Source organism: Scyliorhinus canicula, chromosome 5, assembly GCF_902713615.1.
Source record: "Scyliorhinus canicula chromosome 5, sScyCan1.1, whole genome shotgun sequence".
NCBI lineage: Eukaryota > Metazoa > Chordata > Chondrichthyes > Carcharhiniformes > Scyliorhinidae > Scyliorhinus > Scyliorhinus canicula.
In genome coordinates, this window is record NC_052150.1 from 118,965,777 (window position 1) to 118,983,551 (window position 17,775).

Below are 17,775 nucleotides of genomic sequence, written 5' to 3' on the forward strand. Positions count from 1 at the left end.
TCATTTGCATCAGTATTTACTATAAAGGAGAGGTCAGTCTTCCAGACATTCCAAGGGAACTGTTTTTGAGTCAGGGAAGGAACTCTGCAAAATTAACATAAGCAGGATAATAGTAATGAAGAATTTAATGGCACCAGCAAAATAAACATTCCCACAACCAAATGATTTCTGTCCCAGGGTTTTATAAGAAAGTGCTAACATTGTAAATACCCTAACTATAATCTTCTGAGTTCTCTGGATTCAGGAAAAATGGAATGTTAGCGTTTATTGCAAAAGGACTGAGTATAAAAGTAGATAAGTGTTGTTGCAATTGTATACGGTGTTGGTGAGACCATATCTGGGGTTTTGTGCCCAGTTTGGGTCTCCTTATTTTAGGAAGGATGAGGTGGCATTGGAGGCAGTTCAGAGGAGGATCAGCAGATTGATTCTGGGGATGAAAGGGTTGGCGTATGAAGAGAAATTAAACAGTTTGGGGCTATACTCGCTGGAGTTCAGAAGAATGAGCAGATCTGATCAAGGTATATAAAATACAAAAATGGATTGATAAAGTAAATGTAGACCAAATGTTCCCCCTCCTGGGGCAATCTAGAACGAGAGGTCACAGATATAGGTTGAGAGGCGGTAGATTTGAAACTGAGATGAGTAGGAACTACCTTTCACAGAGAGGGTAGTGAATTTGTGATATTTGCTGCCCCATAGTGTGGTAGACACTGACTGAATCATTCAATGGTTTCACAAAGGAAATAGACATATTTTTGATTTTAAAAATCGACTACTGAGATACGGGAACAGGCAGGGTAGTGAATTTGAGACCAAGAAGAGATCAGCCATGATCCGATTAAATGGCGGAGCAGGCCCGAAGGGCTGAATTGCTTCTTCTGCTCCTAGTTCCTATGTTCCTAACTGATCCTTTAGGTTGTAAAATTCTGCATGTCACTGCTACGGTATTTAAGAAAGGTGCCAGAGGGAAACTAGGGATTAATAGACGAGTTTACAATCCTCTGTTGTTAGAGAGTGCTAGAGTCAATAATTAAGGACAGGATGATAGGTGCCCTTGAACATTTCAGCTGATCAGAGAGAACCAGCATGGTTTTGTGAAGGTTAGATTGTGCTTTATGAATCTGATTGAATTGTTTGAAAAGGTGATGAAGTAGTGGGCAGAGTGTCTATGGATTTTATTCATATGGGTCTCCAGTAGGTGTTTAATAAAGTTCCTCACAAGAATCTTAGCTAAAGTTGAAGATTAGGGAATTAAAAGTAAATTATTGATCAGGTTAACAAATTGCCTCATCAAAAGGAGAGAGTGAGAATAGCAATAATGGGTAGATGCTCTAATTAGTCAGATATGACCTGTGGTGTCTCACAAGACTCAATTGGTGCACCAATTATTCACTATTTATTAACAACTTAGGTGATGTATTAGATAACCACATCCACAGTTTTTAAAAACATTTCATGGGATGTGTGCCTCACTGGCTAGGCCACTTTTTATTACCCACCCCTAATTGCCATCGTTATGCCCACAGTGCTGTTAGGAACAGATTTCCAGGATTTTGACTCAACAACAGTAAAGGGACAGCGATATAGTTTCAGGGTGGTGAGTAGCTTGGAGGGGATCTTGCAGATTGTCATGTTCCCATCGGTCTGCCACCCTTTTAGGTGGCCAAGATTATGGGTGGGATTCTCGATCGGCCGACGCCAAAATTGTGAAACTTGATTGGGCAGAGAATCGGTTTCAGAACATAGAACATACAGTGCAGAAGGAGGCCATTCAGCCCATCGGGTCTGCACCGGCTCACCCAAGCCCTCACTTCCACCCTATCCCCGTAACCCAACAACCCCTCCTGACCTTTTTGGACACTAAGGGCAATTTAGCATGGCCAAAACACCTAATCTGCACGTCTTTGGACTGTGGGAGGAAACTGGAGCACCCGGAGGAAACCCACGCAGACATGGGGAGAACGTGCAGACTCTGCACAGACAGTGACCTAGCAGGGAATCGAACCTGGGACCCTGGCGCTGTGAAGCCACAGTGCTAGCTACTTGTGCTACGTGCTGCCCTAACCGTCCTGCCTTTTGACTCCGAAAATATGCCGGGCACCGGTTTGACACCACATCACGCCACCCCACACATACATTAAACACCATTGGCATAACATTAGTGGGCCTGACTCGGTATTCTCCGCGCCTCTGTGATTCTCCGCCTCCACTGGGGGAATTCCCGGCAGGGAGGTTCACTTGTGTTTTTCAAAATCTTAAAACAGGCGTCGTGGAGGGAGAGAGATGGTACAGAAAGTGTCAAACATTGCCATAGTTTTGCTGACAGTTGTGCCACTGGCTGGGGAGGGCTTCTGCCAGGAGTGTGGGAGTAGCGGGAGGTGGGCTGTAGGGTCGGGGTGGACAGGCACGGAACACCATTACCGCAGCCTGCACGGCAACTATGAAGCTGCGCACGCCTACTGTGAACTTAGGGCCACGGGTTGGAAGGTTATCCCCCCTGGCCCCTCCCCAGGTGCTCTCTGGCCCCAGCTGACCCATTGGGAGGTGGCCGTGCTCCAGCACAACCAGTGCCATCTTGCTAGCTGGGAGTAGGTTTATGTAGGGAGTGGAGTGCTGACATGTGGCTGCAGCTTTTCATCCTCTCTAATGTCAATCCTGACCCCGGCGAATCAGACACTGTTTTCCATTGGAATTGACAGTGTTCCACGATGCGCTGTGGTGCCAGTCACTCAATGGCCGCTGAATTGGTCCAGCACCAGTTTTGCTGTCTTCAAAGTCCACAAATCCTGCCCTGGCATCAACACTTATTGTGCTATTGTGTGTTGGCGATGGAGGGATTGAATATTGAAAGTGGCAATCAATGGGCTAATTTGTCCTGGATGATGTCGAGCTTCCTGAGTGTTGTTGGAGCTGAACTCAACATGGGGTGGAATTCTCCGACCCCCCCCCCCACCCCCCCAGCAGGGTTGGGGAATCGCCCGGGGCCTTCGTAAATCCCGCCCCTGCCATGGCCGGAATTCTCTGCCACCCGGGAATCGGCGGGGGTGGGAATCGCGCCCCGCTGGTCGGCGGGCCACCCCGCGGCAATTCTCCAGCCCACGATGAACCCAAGTCCCTGCCGCTGTCAGGCCTCTCCCGCCGACGTGGTTTAAACCACCTCTGGTGCCGGTGGGAGCAGGCGGTGCGAGCTGGCCCTGGGGGGGGGGGTGTGATCGGACCCGGGGGGGGGGGGCGCGATCGGACCCGGGGGGCGGGGGGTTGATCGAACCCCGGGGGGTGCCCCAACGGTGGCCTGGCCCGGGATCGGGGCCCACCGATTGGTGGGCGGGCCTGTGCCGTGGGGGCACTCTTTTTCTTCCACGGCCTCCAGCATAGCGGAGGTGGAAGAGACCCCTTCCACCGCGCATGCTCCAGTGGTGACGTCAGCAGCCGCTGACGCTCCGGCGCATGCGCGGACTCACGCCGACCGGCGAAGGCCTTTCGGCCAGCCCCAACGCCTGTGGGCGAGCGGGAGCCACTCCGGCGCGGGCCTAGCCCCTAAAGGTGCGGAGAATTTCGCACCTTTGGGGAGGCCCGACGCTGGAGTGGTTGGCACCGCTCCGCCACGCCGGGACCCCCCCGCCCCGCCGGGTAGGGGAGAATACAGCCCCTGGTAACTGGAGGGTGTTCCAACACACTCCTGACTTGTAGCTTGTAGATGGTGGACAAGCTTTCGGAGTTAGGAGGTGAGTTACTCGCCATGGAATTCCCAGCCTCTGACCTGCTCTTGTAGCCACAGTATTTATCAGATTAGTACAGTTCAGTTTCTCATCAATTGTAAACCCAAGGATGTTGATAGTGGGGATTCAGAGGTTGTAATGCCTTTGCACATCATGGCAGATGGTTATTTCTTTTCTTGTTGGAGATCGTCACTGGCTGGCACCTGTGTGGCATGAATGTTACTATTTTCAGATGAGACAAAGATAGGTGTAGATTGAAGCTTTTTTGATAGATTAAGTGAATGGATAAATCTGGCAAATAGATTTAATTGTTGGCAATCCTGTTTGGCCCTTAATTTCTAAATGGTGAAATATTAGAAACCGTGACAGTCTAAAAAATTAGAGCCAGATTTGTCAGGAGTGAAATTACAAAATACTTTGTCATGCAAAGGGTTCATAGATCATAGAATTTACAGTGCAGAAGGAGGCCATTCAGCCCATCGAGCCTGCACCGGCTCTTGGAAAGAGCACCCTACCCAAGGTCAACAACTCCACCCTATCCCCATAACGCAGTAACCCCACCCAACACTAAGGGCAATTTTGGACACTAAGGGCAATTTATCATGGCCAATCCACCTAACCTGCACATCTTTGTGACTGTGGGAGGAAACCGGAGCACCCGGAGGAAAAACACGCACACACGGGGAGGATGTGCAAACTCCGCACAGACTCCGCACAGACAGTGACCCAAGCCGGAATCGAACCTGGGACCCTGGAGCTGTGAAGCGATTGTGCTATCCACAATGCTACCGTGCTGCCCTAAAAAAAAAAAAAAAAATTCTGGGATGTGGGCGTCACTAGCTAGGTCAGCATTTATTGCCCATCCCTAACTGCCATTGAGAAAGTGGTGGTGAACAGCTGCAGTACTTTGGCTGAGTGCATATTCCCCCATTGAGCCAAGTCTGGAATATCATTGGGGGCTGGCGTGGAGCAGAGGCTGGTCTGCAGCCCCGGACGATTGGACACCCCCAAAATATCTATGACCAGTAAATCCCCCCCCTCTCCAAAGCCTCCAATCCAGGGTCACCTGTATCGATTGAACCGCAGGAAGCAGATTCATTCCACCCAGGCTCCGACCCAAGATCTTGTGCCAGAAAAGGATGGGAGTTTTTGCAGGATTATATTCTTGGAATTGGTTTAAAACCAAGTGCCTGTGTTGTCAAGTATCAATTGGAGAACATTGCCTGCATCTCGTGCTCTCTCCCTGTCAGATGCTCTCACATTGCACAGCGCTGGAATATGTTTGTGTGTGGACATTAACTGAGGATAACATTGGCCGTGGATTTTGATATTCCAATGCAGCCAAATAACCATTGTGCTTGGATTTTGCATCTTTCTGTCCTGTTTACAGGAGACACAGGATTTCTACCAAAGATCTGTGTCTCTGACCTAGGATTATTTTGTCTGGCCTTATGAGCAAAGAAGTGTTGACTGTTGTCTGGTAGCCAGTTGAAATGTAGGAGGAATTTTGCCTGGTGGTCTGCTGCTTTGTTGAGATGTGGGCAATCTTCACAAACTTTATAAAACATTGCTTTTATCATCCTTTCGTGAGACCTGTCACATAATAGTAGCTCCTAAAAGATTCCTGCCATCTTTGTTATGAGGGATGCCTGATACTAATGTGCCAGGATAGTGGCGATGCAGATGGATGAAAATTTACCACTGACTATAGTTCTCTAATTTACATTTAATTTCAATATGCCTCCCCATATGTGGACATGGGGGAGCAGGATTATGAGCAATTCTCTGCTGGTACATGGAAAATCTAGGCCTCATTGCTGTGGCGTGCATGACTGATGAAGATGGTTGGCACCCCAAGGAACAGGAGATGTATTTCTTGGACAATTCCTGTAATATGGGATAATTGCAGCGGGCGGCATAGTAGCACAGTGGGTAACACTGTTGCTTCACAGCTCCAGGGTCCCAGGTTGGATTCTCAGTTTGGGTCATGTCTGTGTGGGGTCTGCATGTTCTCCCTGCGTCTGTGTGGGTTTCCTTCCACAAGTCCCGAAAGACGTGCTGTTAGGTGAATTAGACATTCTGAATTCTCCCTCTGTGTACCCAAACAGGCGCCGGAATGTGGCGACTAGGGGCTTTTCACAGTAACTTCATTGTAGTGTTAAAGTAACCCTACTTGTCACAGTAAAGATTATTGTAAATGTGTTCTTTATTGCATTTGTTTGTGGAAAGGTTTTTAATGCTGCCACCAAATGATTCTCGGTGATTTTATTCTTCAGCTTTACTGAGTTTTAATAGCAAATCATCTCCAAAAAGAAAAGTCCCAGTGATGTGTAAAGGAGAGATCACCTTCAGATGGGGAAATAAATTATTTTACGTAAATCAAATATTTTTAAGTACTGTGTTTGCCTTGATTACAGTATTAATTGCTTATGGTAGAATAGTGATTATATTACTGTACCAGTAAGACAGAGGCTTGAGCTAATAACCAAGGAATTTAGAATTCTGACCCTATCATGGTAGTTGGGGAATTTTCATGCGGTTTAAAAGTTCTGTAAATGAAAACCAGCCCAGCATGCGAGTGCAGTTCCACACCCTCGTAACTACTCTGTTCACACCATATTTTCAACAATTGGAGATGGATAATTATACTCTTATTCTGCTTCTGATCTGAAGCCTGGACTGCTCCATAACCATCAAGGAACATTATTCTGAAATGTGGAGCTTGTTCAAGGAACAGCTACTGCGTGTCCTTGATAAGTATGTACCTGTCAGGCAGGGAGGAAGTGGTCGAGCGAGGGAACCGTGGTTTACTAAAGTAGTTGAATCACTTGTCAAGAAGAAGAAGAAGGCTTATGTAAAGATGAGATGTGAAGGTTCAGTTAGGGTGCTTGAGAGTTACAAGTTAGCTAGGAAGGACCTAAAGAGAGAGCTACGAAGAGTCAGGAGGGGACATGAGAAGTCTTTGGCAGGTAGGATCGAGGAAAACCCTAAAGCTTTCTATAGGTATGCCAGGAATAAAAGAATGACTAGGGTAAGAGTAGGGCCAGTCGAGGACAGTAGTGGGAAGTTGTGCGTGGAGTCTGAGGAGATAGGAGAGGCGCTAAATGAATATTTTTCGTCAGTATTCACAGAGGAAAAAGACAATGTTGACGAGGAGAATACTGAGATACAGGCTACTAGACTAGACGGGATTGAGGTTCATAAGGAGGAGGTGTTAGCAATTCTGGAAAGTGTGAAAATAGATAAGTCCCCTGGGCCGGATGGGATTTATCCTAGGATTCTCTGGAAAGCTAGGGAGGAGACTGCAGAGCCTTTGACTTTGATCTTTATGTCATCATTATCTACAGGAATAGTGCCAGAAGACTGGAGGATAGCAAAATGTTGTTCCCTTGTTCAAGAAGGAGAGTAAAGACAACCCCGGTAACTATAGACCAGTGAGCCTTACTTCTGTTGTGGGAAAAGTCTTGGAAAGGATTATAAGAGATAGGATTTATAATCATCTAGAAAGGAATAATTTGATTAGGGATAGTCAACATGGTTTTGTGAAGGGTCACAAAACTTTATTGAGATCTTTGAGAATGTGATCAAACAGGTGGAAATTGGCTAGCTGTAAGAAGACAGAAGGTGGAGTTGATGGGAAATGTTCAGCCTGGAGTTCAGTTACTAGTGGTGTACCGCAAGGATCTGTTTTGGGGCCAGTGCTGTTTGTTACTTTTATAAATGACCTGGAGGAGGGCGTAGAAGGATGGGTGGAGTTGTGGACAGTGCAGTGGAAGGATGTTGCAGTTTACAGAGAGACATGGATAAGCTGCAGAGCTGGGCTGAGAAGTGGCAAATGGAGTTTAATGCAGAAAAGTGTGAGGTGATTCATTTTGGAAGGAGTAATAGGAATACAGAATACTGGGCTAATGGTAAGATTCTTGGTAGTGTGGATGAGCAGAGAGATCTCGGTGTCCATGGACATAGATCCCTGAAAGTTGCCACCCAGGTTGGCAGGGTTATTTAAAAAGGCGTACGGTGTGTTAGCTTTTATTGGTAGAGGGATTGAGTTTCGGAGCCATGAGGTCATGTTGCAGCTGTACAAAACTCTGCTTCCGGCCACATTTGGAGTATTGCGTGCAGTTCTGGTCGCCGTATTATAGGAAGGATGTGGAAGCATTGGAAAGGGTGCAGAGGGGATTTACCATGATGTTGCCTGGTATAGAGGGAAGATCCTAAGTGGAAAGGCTGAGGGACTTGAGGCTGTTTTCGTTAGAAGAAGGTTAAGAGGTGACTTAGTAGAGGCATACAAGATGATCAGAGGATTAGATAGGGTGGACAGTGAGTGCCTTTTTCCTCGGATGGTGATGGCTAGCATGAAGGGACATAGCTTTAAATTGAGGGGAGATAGATATAGGAAATATGTCAGACGTAGGTTCTTTACTCTGAGAGTAGTAAGGGTGTGCAATGCCCTGCCTGCAACAATAGTGGACTCGCCAACATTTAGGGCATTTCAATGGTCATTGGATAGACATATGGATGATAAGGGAATAGTGTAGATGGGTTTGAGATTGGTTTCACAGGTCGGCGCAACATCGAGGGCCAAAGGGCCTGTACTGCGCTGTAATGTTCTAGTCTATTGTTCTGTTGACCAGGAATTACTAACTGTTAGTGGAAGAAATTGCTATATGTGTCAGGATTGGTAAATAAAGATGTCTTAAAGTATTGTAATAGCACAGGTCAAGGGCAAACCAGCAGGCAAGGGGTTAAACATATACCAAGGGAAAACCAGCAAGCAAGGGGTTAAAGTTACCCACATTGGAAATGATTTAATTATCTCAGAGGATTTGAATATGAAAAGGAAAAGACAGGAGGCCCCAATAAGTCTAAGGGATCCATTGTCCAACCCATTCGCACCTCTTCCAGAAGTTAAATATGTTAAGCACTAATCCATGAGATTGTAAGGAAACATTGTATTCTTTAATCGTCTTCCCATTACAGGAACCAGAAAATATGCATTCTGATCACTTTGTATTGTTCTGAATGATTCAGTGACGTCAATACCTGCTTGTGACTCTGAAGAACTTTAAATATATATGCATGTAATTCTGAGGACAGACAGAGCTGACTTTTGCGAGCTACAGGATAGTCGCAGAAATCTATCTCTCCTGTGTGCGCAGTTTTTCCGAATTAAACTAAATTTTACTAACATCATGCGGTCGCGAACAGACTTTGAGATTTTTCTTCCCTCCAACACTAACCATTTCACTGGTATGTCAAATCTGTTTCTTTATTGTATTTTTTAGATGAAATGAAACTGCATTTTGTCTCTTTGTTTTGTCTGTTTTAGGTATGTACAAAGTCTCACCGACATTCTGGAATTTTTGGATAAAAGTCCTGATAATTACAGAGTTTTGACAGAGTGAGTTAAGATTCCAATCTGATTTCATAAATTCACTTGTATTTCCAATAAAATATATGGCCAGAATTTTATGTTGCAGCTTTTAATGCCCAACCAACCTGAATGAGCAGGAAATTGTACGAGATAATGTTGTTTCCCAACTTCATAATGACGACGCGTCATATCACTGTTAACAGGAATCAAAAGCGCATTCACCAACAGTTATGTTTCAATTGCATGTTAAAGCCCCAATCGACCAGGATTTATAGTGGCCTGGGTGCTTTTGTGCAGGCCAATTGACTCGGCGGCCTACACCCCCCCCCCCCCCCCCCCCCCTACTTCTGCTGACGATTAATTCTCTGCAAAGAAGTCGACGAATGGTTGCCACATCCGGGTGAACCCGAACAGAGACCCTCTTATGGCGAACTTAATTTTCTCCAGGTGGAGGAAGCTAGCCATGTCAGATAGCCAGGTCTCCGATTTCGGGGGCTTTGAGTCCCTTCATGCTAGTAATATCTGCCTCCGGGCTACTGGGGAAGTAAAGGCCAGAATGTCTGCCTCTTTCTCCTCCTGGATCCTGTGACACCCCGAAAACCGCCACCTCTGGACTCATTGCCACCCTCTTATTTAATACCTTGGACATGGCGTCGGCAAACCCCTGCCGGGTCCGGAATCTTCCCGAACACCCTCTTTATAAAATCGCCATCATCCCAATTTGGCGCATATACATTGACCAGCACTACCTTCATCCCCTGCAGCTTACCACTGACCATGATATATCAACGTCCCACATCCAAGTCTATTTTTCCCACCTCAAATGTCACCCGCTTGTTAACCAGGATCGCAACCCCTATAGTCTGTCCAGCCCTGAGTGGAAGACCTGACTGACCCAGCCTTTCCTCAATCTGACCTGGTCCACTACTCTGAGGTGCGTCTCCTGCTACATTACCACGTCCGTCATCAGTCCCCTCGGGTGCGCAAACGCATGTGCCCTCTTTACCTGCCCATTTAGCCCCTGAACATTCCAGGTGATCAGCCTAGTTGGGGGGCAAAGTGCCCCCACCGATCAGCCATCCCCTTGCTTGGGCCCACCTCCAGCCCCTGCGCGCACCTCCTCCGATCCACCCCATGGTAGCCCCCACCCCCGACCTCCTGAGTGTCCCTCCACCGAAGTCCCTCCCTCGTCAGCAGAACCCATCCACCCCCGCCCCCCCAGCAACACTACTCTAAAACCTAACCCATCTAGTAAACCTAACGTATGCATCCCCCCCACTGTGCTTCCGTGAGCTAGTTCACCCAGCTAGCTTGGTGGCCCCTGGCGCCAAGAAGTCTCCTACCTATTGTTCCCTCACTCCCCTCGCCCACTCGTACAAACAAACTCCCTCATCCATCAATCCCCAAACAAAACACCCAACAGCAAGAAAACACAAAACAAAAGCACCCCCCACCGAAACTCAAACAGGCACGTCTCCATCCCACAAAGTGCACATCAATAAAAACAAGGGACATTGCCAACATCCACCGAGAAAAATAATCCAAAAATGAAAAATCGACTCCCCCCCCCCCCCCCCCCCCTCTTTTTTTTTTCTTCAACGAAACCCCAAAAAATGAAAATCGCTTATTGTCACGAGTAGGCTTCAAATGAAGTTACTGTGAAAAGCCCCTAGTCACCACATTCCGGCGCCTGTTCGGGGAGGCTGTTACGAGAATCCAACCGTGCTGCTGGCTTGCCTTAGTTTGCTTTCAAAGCCAGCGATTTAGCCCAGTGAGCTAAACAGACACAAAATAATAAGAGAAGGCATAGCCAATTTAAAAACGGGAAAAAAACAGAACAAAGGGGCCCAATATAGGCCAACAAGTTGTCTCAAAGTTTGAAAATTCTCAGACCCCCACCAGTCCTTTTAGCAAAGTCCAGCGCTTCATCGGATGACTCAAAATAGTGATGCTGGTCCTCATGCGTGATGCAAAGATGTGCCGGATACAGCAGACCGAACTTCACCTGCTTCTTTAAGAAAATAGACTTGACTTGGTTAAAGCCTGCCCTCTTCCTCCACACTCGGGTCCTGGTACACCCGCAGGATGCTGTTGTCCCACTTAGAACTCCGCGTTCACTTGGCCCCCGCGAAGAATGCGTTCCTTGTCCAGGAACCTGTGGAATCTCACGACCATTGCCCTCGGAGGGTCCCCTGCTCGCGGCTTCCTTGCAAGTGCTCGGTACGCCCTGTCCACCTCCAACAGTTGGGGGAATGCCCCCTCCCCCAGCAGTTTTTCAAACGTTCCCGCTACGTATGCTGCAGCATCTGCTCCCTCAGCCCCCTCCGGGAGCCCGACAATTCTTAAGTTCTGCCGCCGAGACCTATTCTCTAGATCCTCCACCTTCTCCAGGAGCCTTTTCTGCTGTTCCTAAAACATCCCCGCCTCCAACTCCACTGCTGTGTGATGCTCCTCCTGCTCAGCCAGCGCCTTCTCGACCTTCTGAATCGCCCGATCCTGGGCGTTCAATCTACGCTCTAGTCGATCGATTGATTATTTAATCGGGTCCAAACATTCCCGCTTCTGCCTGGCAAAACCATCCTGGATGGCCTGCATCACCGGGTCTGTTGGTCGCTGAGCTGCCACCCCAGGAGTCTGGTCCTCGGCCATACTGTCTCCCTCTGCAGCTTCAACACCGCTCGTGGCGAACTTCTTATTTCTGCCCTTTTGTGCACTTCTGGTCCTTTGCTCCATACACTAAAACGTGGAAACGGTGCCCAATTGCCTCAGCTTTCAAGTCCACCATTCAAAACCAAAAAAATGTCCGGGGAAAGGTCCAAAAATCCGACCAGAGGGAGAGTCACCAAATGGGCGTCTAACTCCCCTATAGCCGCCACCGGAAGTCCGGAAATATCCTTTCAACAACACTGCAGCTCCCTGAGGAACTTCCACAACAGTTGTCAACCTCCAGCCATGTGAAACAGCCAGCCTGCACCCTTGCCCGTTTTGGCGCTCGTTGTCTTCCCACCCACCCACCAACCTTCCCTGGCAACGTTTCACTCTGGCCGCCAGTTAATTGGCCAGCCAGTGTGAAATCGCTGTCAGGAGCCTATGGAGGACGGGAGTGGATTTCACATCCGCTTCTGGTCCCACCGATCGCACTGACCCTTTCAGGCCTGTGAGTATACAGCAGAGGATATTGTCATAGCTGGAAGTAGTGAGTCAGCAAACTGTCCTCTGCTACAGGATAATAGCATAGTGACACAACATACAATTCCACTGCACAGGTATTTTGCGGTTGACCAAAATATATTTCCCATCATCATTTTCAACAACACATTAAATGAAAAGTTTTTTAAAAAAAATCAAAATTCTCTCCTCCCTCCTTCTACCCAGTGATCCCTCCATCCTCCTGCCCCCCCCCCCCCCTCCTGCTCTTGCCCATTCCTCCTCCCCATGCCTCCCTGTTCCTAAGCCTCATCTCACTGTTTCCTATGTGCATTTTGCTGTCTTCCCCCTAGTCTCTCTCCTCTCATCCCTGGTTGTGTCTAGTTATTTCACTGACCTATAACCTGCTTGACTCTCAGTGATCATTTCTTGATTCACCATGTTGAATATCTTTTCAGCCCAACTAGCAATATATAATATTCCAATAAGCATGATACTCAGACATTTAGGGCTCCCTATTTTAGTTATTCTCACTATCACTTAAGTGGCGTTATTTTAAGTGATATACTATATTATAAATGATTTATTAGCACTGTATGTTTTAGCTTCTCAGATTCACTGATCAACATCCGAAATCGGCACAATGATGTCGTTCCGACTATGGCCCAGGGAGTCATAGAGTATAAAGAGGCATTTGGGGTGGATCCCGTAACTAATCAGAATGTGCAATACTTTTTAGACCGATTCTATTTGAGCCGAATCTCTATCCGCATGCTCATCAACCAGCACAGTAAGTATGAGTGGAAAGCTATATGGTCAACAGTGACAACTCACCATAATAGTAGCTCTAACTACAATATGCCAGCTGTTGATGCCATGTCAAAACATTTACAGGGTTGATGCAAAAGTGAAATATGGTAGATGCTGGACATCTGAAATAAAAACAAAAAGTGCTGGACAGCCCACAGCAGAGCAAGCAACCCATGTGGAGAAATACATAAGGAGGATAATGGAGGGGAGAGAAGATCTGAAATAGAAGGTTTCCACAACCTGGAATGCGGTGGAGAAAGATTGGTAGACCGATGGGGAATCCACACTCCAAGCACATGCCCACATCTCCATATCTAGGCTTTTCAGGAGTTAAATAAGTTAGTGGAAAATGGGCATACTGTCCCAAATAGTTCTGGATGCTGGACCAATTTCTGTTAGGTAAGGGTATCAGGGATCTAGATTAAAGGTGGGAAATTGGAGTTGAGATTAGATTAGTCATGATCTCGCTGAATAGCGAACAGGTTTGAGGGGCTGAACGACATACTCCTTCGAACATAAAACATAGAACGTAGAACTCCTGTTCTAGTTTTCCAAACAGAAATTACTTGGTTTACATTAATTGCTCCAGATTTTTAAAGTAACTTGCACACTACAAATTCTTTAAAATTTAATTGCTTTTACTAAAAATGTTAGGTGTACCCACTGGCCATCAGAATAGTTGTTCCATTAGCCTGACTACCAACCCACAGGTTCTGGGGAATTATTAAATTCATTAACTACCGATTATTTAGGTTTCATTACATTCTGGGATTCTGTCCTGTTAATGGATATAAAATGCTCTCTTAACATTCTTTGTTTCCTTCCTGTCCATTGCAGTCTTATCGGCATTATTCTTTAACGACCCCACATTCACCCTTTTCACCTTCCTTCTCTAACTATACTTCTAAAAACATTGCATGTAAGTGTGGTAAGCTTTTGTCCATATTCCTTTGTTGTATTTAGTTCTTTATGCACCGTTGTTATGTTTCAACAAATGTTGAACTGAACTTGAATTACAAATAAATTGGGATTAGAAATAATTTACACTTTTTGTTTTTATATTGCAATATTTCTGGTATAAAATACATGGGCCCACAAAACTTAATTGCACTTTCAAATTAGATGGTGCTATTTCTGATAGTATCAGTTGCCTTGGAAGTATAGGGTGCTACTATCAGTGTGAGTTGTCTGGACATTAATTTGGCTTTGCAATAGAATTGAGCAATATTTAATAGTTGAAAAAATTGAGTAGATGTTGTCAGTAATATAAACCATCTGTCAAAGATTTGGGGTCTGGCCATTGATGAAGTTTGAATTCGAATAAAGGTACTGACTACTTAACACCTCTTATGAAGAGGAATTTCTTGGTATGTAATGTAACAAAGCCACCTAAGACAAATCCTTTTTGTTACTTTATTATCATACCAGCTCTTGTTTTTGATGGCCGAAGTAATCCAGCACATCCCAAACACATAGGTGGCATTGACCCTAACTGTGATGTGGTTGAAGTGGTGAAAGGTAAGTAATATATGGAATGAAATGCAGTAACTGAAATGTTGTAGCATTAGTTTATCTACACTATATCACTATTTCCATATTGTTAATAATATTTTGAATTTGCAAGATATTCCATTAGCATGCAACTCCCAAGGCCCCCTCCCCCCATAAAGGCCCCCTCCCCCCATAAAGGCCCCACACTACTCTGACTTGCACCTCTCTCCCTACCAGACTGACTGCAGGGTTCAAGATGACTGCTTATCATCGCCGTCTCAAGAGCAATTAGGGATGAGCGTATAAATGTTGGCTAAGCCAGCGATGCCCACATCCCTGCCCCCCCCCCCACACACACACACAAAAGAAGTGCTAATTATTGAAGCAGCTGAAATGACACTGCGAATGTGCCACTGCCAATGGAATACTGTTTTTTTTAGAAAAAAGAGGAGTTATTCCACTTAAATGGTGGGAAAATGCTTCCATTTTGTTTTCCCCTAAATCCTGGAGTATTTCAAGAATTGGCACAAGAATCCAGATTTAATTTCTCCCATTCCACTAAGTTTCAAATCCGATTTGTGCTATCTCTGGGAGGTGGCAAGATAAAAATCATACAATTTTGTTTTGGGGGAGGGACATTGCTATTATGCTGCACCCAATATTCAGACATTTCAGTCTGATAAAGACAGTGTATGGCTCAGGCTCCGAGCAGGACCAAAGGTGTAATTCTGTTTTTTAAAATTCAATCTCTAGATTACTATTTCGGTGAAGTTTGCCTTTGGAAAAAAATTGAACGTGCTGTAAGCAGATGATTGCATGCTTACCACCATGGGTGGGATTCTCCGACACCCCCCCCCCCCCCCCCCCCCCCCCCAAGGTCAGGTCAGAGATTCCCCGGGGGGTGGCGTGAATCCCAGGGTTCACTCCACGCCGGTCGGGGCCCAGGCAATTCTCCAGGCCCCGATGGGCCGAGCAGCCGTCGGTATCTGGCCAGTCCCGCCGGCGCGGATTGGACATGGTCCCACATGGCAGGATCTGGCTGGTAGGCTGGCTGGTGCGGTCTTTGACTGGGGGGGGGGGGGCCCTCACAGTAGCCTGGCCCGCGATCGGGGCCCACCAATCTGCGGGCAAGCCTGTGCCGTGGGGGATTCCTTCCTTCCGCGCCGGCCCCCGCAGGGCTTCACCATGGTTTCCTGTAGTAACATAGAACATAGAACAGTACAGCACAGAACAGGCCCTTCGGCCCTCAATGTTGTGCCGAACAATGATCACCCTACTTTAAACCCATGTAACCCGTATACCCGTAACCCAACAATCCCCACATTAACCTTACACTACGGGCAATTTAGCATGGCCAATCCACCTAACCCGCACATCTTTGGACTGTGGGAGGAAACCGGAGCACCCGGAGGAAACCCACGCACACACAGGGAGGACGTGCAGACTCCACACAGACAGTGACCCAGCCGGGAATCGAACCTGGGACCCTGGAGCTGTGAAGCATTGATGCTAACCACCATGCTACCGTGAGGCCCCCACCTTGGGTAAATCCCATCAGGCCCAGGGGACGTATCTATCCTGATGCTTTTCAAACTTTCCAATACATCCTCTTTCTTAATATCAACCTGTTCGAGCCTTATAACCTGGTTCACACTGTTCTTACGAGCAACAAGGTCCCTCTCACTAGTGAATACTGAAGCAAAATATTCATTTGGGGCCTCCCCTACCTCCTCAGACTCTAGGCACAAGTTCCCTCTGTTATCCTTGATCGTCCCTACTCTCACTCTGATCATCCTCTTATTACTCACATAAGTGTAGAACGTCTTGTGGTTTTCCCTAATCCTTCCCACCAGGGATTTTTCATGCCCCCTTCTAGCTCTCCTAAGTCCATTTTTGAGTTCCTTCCTGGCTACCTTGTAACCCTCTAGAGCCATGCCAGATCCTTACTTCCTCAATCTTCCTCTTGACTAGAAGCTCCACTTCTCTTGTCATCCAAAGCTCCTTCACCTTACCATTCCTCCCTCATCTCAGTGGGACAAAACTATTCAGCACACGCAGCAAGTGCTCCTTAAATAATCCCCACATTACTGTTGCGCATTTCCCCGAGAACAACTGTTCCCAATTTATGCTCCTCAGCTCCTGTCTAATAGCAGTATAATTTCCCCTCCCCCAATTAAATACCTTCCCATACTGTCTGTTCCTACCCCTCTCTATGACTATGGTAAAGGTCAAGGAGTTGTGGTCACTGTGTCACCGAAATGCTCTACAACCAAGACACCTGACCTGGTTCGTTGCCAAGCACCAAATCCAATATTGCCTCCCCCCTAGTCGGCCTATCTACATATTGAGTCAGGAATCCTTCCTGTGCACACCTCATAAAATCTGCTCCATCCAAAGATTTGCACTAAGGAGGTTCCAGTCAATATTAGGGAAGTTGAAGTCACCCATGCCAACAATTCTGTTACTTCTGCACCTTTCCAAGATCTGCCGCCCAATCTGTTCCTCCATCTCTCTGCTGCTATTGGGGGGTCTACAGTAAACTCCCAATAAAGTGACTGCTCCTTTCTTGTTTCTGACTTCCACCCATACTGACTCAGTGGACAAACCTTCCTCGACTACCTCCTTTTCTGCAGCTGTGATGCACTCCCTAATTAACAGTGCCTAATTAACATCAATTGAGTTGACACATTGTCACCCCTGTTAGTTGCAACTCTCATCCAGGCCTTGTATTCTGCTACATGATGTATTTCAGGGAAGTTGCCCAAAGTCATTCTGTTTGTTGTTGTTGGATGATTTTCTGATGTTGAACTTTAGGCAAAACAAATCTCACAATAATCTGTTCATTCTAAAAATGACTCCAATTTCCTCCAGCGGAGGGGTTGTCTACTGAGCCAGCATGGGAATGGTAAGGTGAAGGAGTCTTGGATGACAAAGAGATCCTAGTCTCTAGTCAAGAGGAAGAAGGAAGTTTAAGGTTGAGGAAGCAAGGATCTGGCACAGCTCTAGAGGGTTACAAAGGTAGCCAGGAAGGAACTCAAAAAATGGACTTAGGAGAGCTAGAGGGGGCATGAAAAAGCCCTGGTGGGAAGGATTGGGGAAAACCCCAAGGCTTTCTACACTTATGTGAGAAATAAGAGGATGATCAGAGTGAGAGTAGGGCCGATCAGAGATAGTGGAGGGAACCAAAAAGAAAATGCTGGAAAATCTCAGCAGGTCTGGCAGCTTCTGTAGGGA

At 46.7% G+C, this 17,775-nt stretch overlaps 1 protein-coding gene across 2 annotated transcripts in view; it reads left to right on the forward strand.

The window, feature by feature from the left end:
* Positions 1-17,775, forward strand: part of pdk4 (pyruvate dehydrogenase kinase, isozyme 4) — a 47,491-nt gene that overhangs the window by 6,109 nt on the left and 23,607 nt on the right. For both annotated transcript variants that reach the window (XM_038797545.1, XM_038797544.1), the window contains exons 3-5: positions 9,049-9,120; positions 12,846-13,030; positions 14,479-14,568. In XM_038797545.1, the coding sequence (XP_038653473.1) occupies positions 9,049-9,120; positions 12,846-13,030; positions 14,479-14,568 (347 nt within the window). The remainder of the gene's footprint in view (positions 1-9,048; positions 9,121-12,845; positions 13,031-14,478; positions 14,569-17,775) is intronic.